Genomic DNA, 8732 nt, shown 5'->3' with positions numbered 1-8732 from the left:
AATGTTTCCTCCAAAAAATGTAATAGAAAGAAAAATATGTGATGTAGAAATTTTGATGAGGCTTGAATTGTTATGGATGAAAAACTTGATCTTTTAATCAAGAGATCAGCAAGTGTCCATTATCATTAAAAGAGGGGAAAGAAGGGATTACTTAAACTATAGGTATCCCATAATCTAGTCATCACTCTAAACCTTTCTCTTGCCAGATTAATTCACCCTGTATTTATATCAATTCCCAACTCACTGATGACAGACAAATTGAAGGATCATCATCAACATTAATAAGATCATTAGGCATCATAGGCCAAATACATTACAGTGAGACTAGGCCACCACACTTAAATGCAAGCAGGCACATTGGGGCTATTGGGCATGCAAAAGGCATCTGTGCCTTGTTCTCAGGAGAGTCCACTGCAGTAACTTAGGGTTTAACCTTATCACATTTAACTAGTACTCTTGTCCAGAGACCTCCGTGTGCTGGAGAATCTAGAGTAAGCTGAAGAATGTCCTCATCATGCTGTGAGATTGGACATAAAATTTACCATGGTGCAACCAATGGTGGAAGAGCAGAGTTGGTTTAGGTTGTGTACCTTATAGGGAGAACCCAGGAGTGGGTTGGGTTCTCCAGATTTCAATATAAATTGTTTCATCCTCCAGGCTTTGCATTTCTAGGCTGAACAGTGCTAATCTGCTTCGGCCCCACCTCTTACTCAATCTAGTCTCTGCACCAGCAGGACAAAAAATTTAACTATGCGACAAATTTTCCTAAAGACATTGCTCAAGACAGTTCTGGATATGGAAGCTTTCCAGGAAATTTTTTTAAAAGACAACCTTTTCAGTAGGAATTGGTGGCACTATGGTTGTTTAATCTTGACACATAGCGTATTCTCTCAGGAATTTTCTGTCATCCATTAATCCAGCCATCCATCCAGTAAACAATGTTTAATACAGGATAAGTGCTAACCACCATGTTTAGCACTGGGAGGGGCTGGGGGTGTGTTTATTTTGGTACATAAATCGGTAGTGAGGTACCGATTTATGTTGCATTTAGCAGATAGATAGCTAAGGTATTCATTCCAGCACCATTTCCCCTGTATCTGGGAAGACCTCCTTGATTTCCTACTAATATTAACTGTGGAACTTATTTATGTATACGAGGCTCTGCCCCTGGGCTTTCTATTCTGTTCTAGACACCCAGTACCAGAATATTTAAATCACGGTGGCGTTAAACACGTTTTAATATCTGATAGGGCCAGTTTCTGCGCATTGCACTTTTTTTTTTTTTTTTCCTTTCAGGAACGTGTTCGGGCCCGCGGCAGGGGGCGGGGTCGCGCCTCCTCCGCGATTCTGGTTCCAGCGGAGCCTCATGGACGCGGAGATGGAAATCCCGAGGCTGCTCCCGGCTCGCGGGTCGCGACAGGGCGGCGGCGCTGGCAGCCCCGGGGGCGGCGGCCGGATCCACGGAGGTCCTGACCCGCGGGCCGGCCAGGCCCCCGCGCGCCGCCTCCTGCTGCTCCGGGGCCCCCAAGATGGCGGGCCGGGGCGGCAGCGTGAGGTGGCCCGCGCGGCCTCCCCGGGCCCGGGCCCTAGCCCGTTGGTGCCGAGGCCCGATCACGCTGGCGGCGGCGGCGGCGGCGGCGGCGGCGGCGGCGACGATGGCGATGACTTCTTCCTGGTGCTGCTGGACCCGGTGGGTGGAGACGTAGATTCCACGGGCGCCAGCCAGGCCGCAGGGCCCCTATGGAGGGAGGAGGCCGGGCTGGGCCCACGGTTCCATGGGCACGAAAGCGGCGCGAACCCCGAGGGCCGCCCTGCGCTGGGCCCCAGCTCCCTGTCCGCTATCCGCGCCCCAGTCCCGGCCCTGGCCCCGATTCCCGCCCCAGTCCTGGGCCCCGCCGCGGCCTTCGCGGGCACCGTCACCATTCACAAACAAAACCTGCTGTTGCGCTTCGAGAACGGCTTCCTCACCCTGGCCACGCCCCCGCCGCCAGCCTGGGCGCCTGGGGTCGCCCCTGCCCCGCAGCCCGGGGGTCTGATCGCCCCGCAAGCGGGGATCCCGCACGCCGCGCAGCCTGGGGACTGTCCCGAGCTGCTGCCCGACCTCCTGCTGGCCGAGCGGGCCGAACCCGCGCCCGCCCCAGCGCCCGAGGAGGAGGCGGAGGGCCCGGTTGCTGCTGAGAGTCCCCGCGGGCCGCTAGGCCCGGGCCAGGGCGTGGTGCTGTACCTGTGTCCTGAGGCGCAGTGCGGACAAACCTTTGCCAAGAAGCACCAACTGAAGGTGCACCTGCTGACGCACAGCAGCAGCCAGGGCCAGCGGCCCTTCAAGTGCCCCCTGGGCGGTTGCGGCTGGACCTTCACCACCTCGTACAAGCTCAAGAGGCACCTGCAGTCACACGACAAACTGAGGCCGTTTGGCTGCCCGGCAGAGGGCTGTGGCAAGAGCTTCACCACGGTGTATAACCTCAAAGCACACATGAAGGGCCATGAGCAGGAGAACTCATTCAAATGCGAGGTGTGTGAGGAGACCTTCCCCACGCAGGCCAAACTCAGCGCCCACCAGCGCAGCCACTTCGAGCCTGAGAGACCCTACCAGTGCGCATTTTCGGGCTGCAAGAAGACGTTTATCACAGTGAGTGCCCTGTTTTCCCATAACCGCGCCCACTTCAGGGAACAGGAACTCTTTTCCTGCTCCTTTCCTGGCTGCAGCAAACAGTACGACAAGGCTTGTAGGTTGAAAATTCACCTTCGGAGCCACACTGGTGAGAGACCTTTCCTTTGTGACTTTGAGGGCTGTGGCTGGAACTTCACCAGCATGTCCAAACTCCTTAGGCACAAAAGGAAGCACGACGATGACCGGAGGTTCATGTGTCCTGTAGAAGGCTGTGGGAAATCTTTCACGAGGGCCGAACATCTGAAAGGCCACAGCATAACCCACCTGGGCACAAAGCCTTTTGTGTGCCCCGTGGAAGGCTGCTGTGCCAGGTTCTCTGCTCGCAGTAGTCTCTACATTCACTCCAAAAAACACTTGCAGGATGTGGACACTTGGAAAAGCCGATGCCCAGTCTCCACTTGTAATAAACTCTTCACATCCAAGCACAGCATGAAGACCCACATGGCCAAAAGGCACAACCTGCGCCAGGATCTCTTAGCTCAGCTAGGAGCTGCAAATTCTCTTACGCCCAGCAGTGAACTTACCAGCCAGGGGCAGAATGACCTCAGTGATGCAGAGCTTGTGTCTCTCTTCTCTGATGTGCCCAGTAATAGTTCTGCTGCAGTATTGGACACCGCATTGGTGAACTCTGGGATCTTGACTATTGATGTGGCTTCTGTGAACTCAACTCTGGCAGGGAAACTCCCTGTTAATAATAATAATAATTCCTTAGGGCAGGCGGTGGACCCTCAGACCTTGATGGCCACCAGTGACCTTCCTCAAAGTCTGGATACCTCACTCTTCTTTGGAACGACAGCCGCTGGTTTTCAGCAGAGTCCCTTAGATACAGATGATGTCTCAAGTGTAAGTGCGGGGCCGTTGGGATCTCTGAGCTCTTTGGCTGTGAAAACCTCGAGTCAAGAGCCCCAAGCTTTGACCCCCAGCAGTAAGCTAACAGTAGACACAGATGCTCTGACTCCTTCGAGCACCCTTTGTGAAAACAATGTCTCGGAACTACTGCCGCCAACCAAAACGGAATGGAACGTACATCCTGACTCTGACTTCTTTGGACAGGAGGAAGAAACCCAGTTTGCATTCTCCAATCCTGCAGGAAACCATGGGTCTCAGAAAGAAACAGATCTTATCACAGTGACTGGCAGCTCATTTTTGGTATGAACTAAACTCTATCCATTCCTTGCCACATGGCTTACTTTTATTGATGACACTCAATTTTAAGAGTATTCTGGACTAAATGTTTAAATGCAGTCATTTCTTATAGGTTTGAAAAAGAACAGAGCCCTGGGCTACAAGTTTGGAGATTTAAATTCTGATCTTGAGTCTGGAACTGACAGGTTGTGTGACCCTGAGCAAGTCACTTATCCTATCTGAGCCTTAATTTCCTTATTTATAAAATGAAGTGGTTTGAATAGATTGTTTCTAAGGTCTTTTCAACTGTATGATTCCTTGATAATATGCTTCTTTCCTTGAAAAAAATTAGGACATTTTTCAGTGATGTTGCATGTGCTTTTCTTCAAACATGCATAAACTACACATAATAGTAGAATGAACATTCATGTATATGACACCCAACTTCAGCTATTGTCAATTCATGTACATTTTTGTTTATATAATCTCCATTCTCACCCTCTCCCAGTATTATTTTGAAATAAATACCAGATATCACATCATTTCAACCATAAATATGCAGTATATGTTTCTATAAAGCATGGGCTCTTTTGGAAAAATCTTCAGTTCCATTATCATACTTAAAGTTAACAGTAGTTCTTTGATACTGTCAGGGTTCCAACTTATAATTGTCTCATAAATGCTATTTGTTTTAATATTTTTAACAATTAGAATCCCAGTAAGCCTCTTAACTGTCTTTTTAATCTGTATGTTACCCTGTTGTCCTTTTTCTTGCAATTTTATTCATTGAAGAAAGGAAGTTGTTTCACATGTAGCATTTGCCACAGTCTTAAGTTTTGATAATTACATCCCTGTGGTGTTAAGTTCCCCTACCCTCTGTTTCCTTAATTTGGTAGTTGGATCTAGAGACTTGATCAGAATGGAAATATGATTTTGGGGATAGGAATGTTTCATATGTCGTGTTGTGTTCTTTTAGCAGGTGGCACATAATGTCTGGTTTTCTCTCTTGTGATATTTGCAGCTGCTGGTGATTGGTGCATTAATTCATGATTACCTGTGCTTCTGATATCATGAATTGTTCTTGTAGAGTTACTATTAATGGAGGAAGAAATGCTGTTGAAGGCATGTATAAAAGTTTGTTAGAAATATTATTCAATGCCAAAATAGTTTCTTAAAGGTAGAACTAACAAGAAAAGAAAAAAGTAGCAAAAAATGTTTTGACTCTGCTCCCCATTTATCTTCCACACCTCTTTTAATGATGGGAGGCTTTGCTGTTGTAGAAATTGTCAGCCAGGACTTTGACATGAAACAGACCCATGGTCAAATTCATGTTGGATAAGTGGCCTTGAATAAATTAATTTCACTAAGCCTCAGTTTCTTAGCTGTCAAAGGATCATAGCAATGCACACACATAGCTAACACACCTGAGACTTTTAATCTTTTCCTGTTTTTAATATGTAAAGAAAAATACTATGTGCTTTGACATATTTTGATGAATTTATGTAATCCTTTTACCATCTCAATCCTTCCTACTGTAAAGAGGAAATTGGGATAATTTAATCCTGTTCATGTCCAGACAAGGTTTGTGAGAGTTAGGGTGTAGCAAGATAGGGAATCTCTTTATTCCCTCCACTGAATTATTTCCCCCCAGGAATTTCTGTGGCTAATGCCAGGAGTGGAAATATTGCTCACAGGTATATCTGCATCCCTGTTCATTAGACCAATTTGTCACCATCTTTGCTCTGATTCCAGAGTTAGACTTTGCTGTAACTGCAGAGTCTGCTGTTGCAAGAAACTGATAATGGAGTAGAGAAGGTTTCCTACTCTCTGTGGTCTGGAGAGCTCATTGTTTGCATTTTCCCAGAGTTGGAAGGAAAGATTGAAGCTGAATATTGTGTGAAATGTCTGTCTTATATGAGTGTAGCATTTTGAATTTTGTGGAACATCTTCACAACTGTTGTTCAGAGCAACCCTATGTGGTAGTTTTGGCAAAGTTTGTTCTGTGGCTCATGGCATTTTAGCAAATGCACATTCTAAATGGACTTTGGCTAGTGACTGACAGTTCTATATATATCAATAACTTAAAACAAAGAAGATAAATTATTTTCACCTCTCACTTCCCACCCATCCAACTTTCATGATTTATCCCTGTGTCATAACTAGCTGCTGTTTTCCACTTTAATTGGTTTCTGTTACTTTCTGTTTACTTTCTCCCCAGTCCACTCCCATGTATGTGCATTCCAGCCCTTACCATGCCTTACTTTTTATTTTTTAATGGATAGATCTCTTCCTGCTACTATTCCTCAGATCTCCTCATAGCCCATTTTCTTCCAATGATAACATTTGCTGAGTGTACACTGCAGTTGTGTGTATAGTAAGAAGTTATTTTCTGAGCTTAGATAATACTGTGTGTATATATGACTCAGATGGCAAAAGACATTATTTTCTATATTGTTCAGATGAGAAGTAGATTTCTGTTTTATTATTTCCATTTTTTAAGAGTTTTTGCCAAGGAGTTCAGCTAAAACTCGTGTTTGCTGTAGTGTACTAGCCCAGTAGTGTTTGCATGTGAATGCCTATGGATGACAGTTATTGTAGCTCTTTGGCAGTGCACTAAAAACTTGTCACTTTGAAATGTTTATGTACTGTGTGTATGGGGGTATACACACACATACACACACATATATTTTTAAAGTGGTTTTATTCATTTAGTGATAAACAAAAACTAGGCATACTTTTGTAAATCAGAGAAATGCTCAGAATTTCATTGTGTCTACACATTCAATTGTTTTCTGTCTTTGCTTTGGAAATATTTGTATTCATAAAGCACATTTCAAAAATATTGTCACTCATTAAGGCCTCTTAGATTGAGCACTGTTTTTCATGTCTGGCAGTTAACGTGCGTCGAGGATTGAAATAAACACACAAGTAGCGAACATCAAATAAATTACTTAAACATGAAGAGAATTTATACTGTGACTTCTTTCTTGAATTCTTTAAACCAGCTTCCGTCCAATAAAAAATCATTAACTATATTTTTTTCTACTCATTGCTTGAATTTTCAAAGGACAAATGTTACTTATCTCATGGATTCACAGGATTTCATTGAACAAATTTGTTCAAATTATTCCTCTTTCAACTCCATTTTCCAGAAAAATGGTGAAACTTTTTATACTTTCAAGGTACGAAGTTAAACTTCTGTTGATGGTGGTTTAAAATTGCCATCACTCCTTTTGAATAATTGTACATGTTTTAATTTAATCCTATTTCCTTTCTGCTTCTCCTCAGTCGTTGGTTTATTTAAAAATCTTGCCAATTGGAAGCATAATAACACGAAGGCTTAAAAAGAAGTTTCTTTCCGGATACTCTGTTGACCATGTTGATCATAAGTTCAAAATATATTGGCCTTGGCATTTTTACCAAGTAGTATAATTAATATAAATCAATACTGAGTAGCAGGAGTTAATTATGGGTAGATTATTAAGTTTATTTTTCTCTTTATGTTCTTATCCAGGAGACATATGAGAAGGCAGGCAGGAGCAGGCAGGAATAGAATCGTCAAAGTCCAATATCTCTGGAGATCTGTGTGAAATTGGCTTTTGACTCCTTAGCCAGAGTCACTTCTGTCACTAGAGAAAATTGTGAGGCAAGTGGTGGCATAAAAACCTAGTCATGAGAACCCCTATTATAGTCTTTCCATTTTATAATTCCCCTGTCCACTAAAAGAGATAACCCTAGAAGGAGTGGAAGAAAAAAAAGTGAAAAATTAAAGAAGGAGCATGAATAACTCTCCAGGAATTATGCTGTATTTAATGGTAAATTTGATAGAAATCCTACATTGTCAACTAAAATAATTTTTCATTCTTATTAATTGCTGACATTTAAAAATATATAAAACCCTTAATTGTCAATTTTTCTAAAGAAAACATCCTAACAGTATTTTAAAAGGAAGCATACAGTGATCTAATAGCACCAACAATCTCTGAGTCCCTTAATACCATCCTTTATACTTATTTACCAAGGTACCAATCAGCCGTTATGTACTGAGCATGTAATCTGTGAAGCAGTCTCAGGTATTACACCTAGGTATACTTCATTAATCCATTAACCAGTGTTTTACCTCTTATGTACCACTTATGTGACAGGTATTGTCCTTATGTTCAAAGACATCATCTAGATGGGAAACTATTAAAACCAATGTATTGCAGAATTCTAAGAGGTACTTTATAGATTTTACTAGAGTAAAAGTTATTTTCTGTGAGTGGACATAATTTTGATAAGGGTAAATCAATTAACAGAATATCATCAAATATTTATTTCATTATAATATTTCATTTAATGTATGAACATTAGAACAAAATTATTCTAAACTATAATTTTGACAGGTATCTTAGATTTGATAAAGTATAGCAAAAAATATGAAAATCAAGTATGAAGTAGGCTTTATTTTGATTCATTTCTAGATTACAGTCTTTGATTTGAGATGTGTAGAAGTGATTCTAGAGATTTTATACTTTGTCATTTTATCAATGAGAAAAAATATTAAAGCCTACGCTTTTTGTATGTGAAATTTATTTTCCTATTATACGACATAATCGCAAAATTTACTTTCTCCTATAGATACACTAGCTGGAACGAAGGATATGGTAATTAATTTCATGCAACATATGAGGCTGAGAGTTAGACTTTAACATGAAGGAACCTAAAAGTTCACCAATGCTCTGGATTGGGGGTGGAAGTGTCCAAGTAAACAAGCAAGCATGCAGTTTGATTTCTAGGTAAGAGACAGCAGCTTAACACTTTCTGTTACAGAATAGCAAAATAAAACTTTCTTATGATAATCAATTTTGTGTCTAAGACGTAGAAAAACCAGGAAAGTTAACAAAAAAAACAAGGTTTCAGATATTCTGCTTATAGCATAATTGTAAAAGAATGC

At 42.5% G+C, this 8732-nt stretch overlaps 1 protein-coding gene across 1 annotated transcript; it reads left to right on the top strand.

Annotated features, from left to right (window-relative positions):
• Positions 1–1366: 1366 nt before the first annotated feature.
• On the top strand, positions 1367–6757 carry ZXDB (zinc finger X-linked duplicated B). The gene has a single exon (XM_060138392.1). The coding sequence runs from the start codon at positions 1367–1369 to the stop codon at positions 3824–3826; it is 2460 nt and encodes an 819-aa protein (XP_059994375.1). The 3' UTR covers positions 3827–6757.
• The last annotated feature ends 1975 nt before the right edge of the window (positions 6758–8732 follow it).

The sequence above is a fragment of the Lagenorhynchus albirostris genome, chromosome X, assembly GCF_949774975.1.
Source record: "Lagenorhynchus albirostris chromosome X, mLagAlb1.1, whole genome shotgun sequence".
NCBI lineage: Eukaryota > Metazoa > Chordata > Mammalia > Artiodactyla > Delphinidae > Lagenorhynchus > Lagenorhynchus albirostris.
Note: the sequence above shows the minus strand (reverse complement) of the source record. Positions and strands in the feature narration are given on the sequence as shown.

Excerpts from the sequence above, each read along its gene's own strand:
- ZXDB (XM_060138392.1), top strand. The coding sequence starts at position 1,367 with ATGGACGCGGAGATGGAAATCCCGAGGCTGCTCCCGGCTCGCGGGTCG.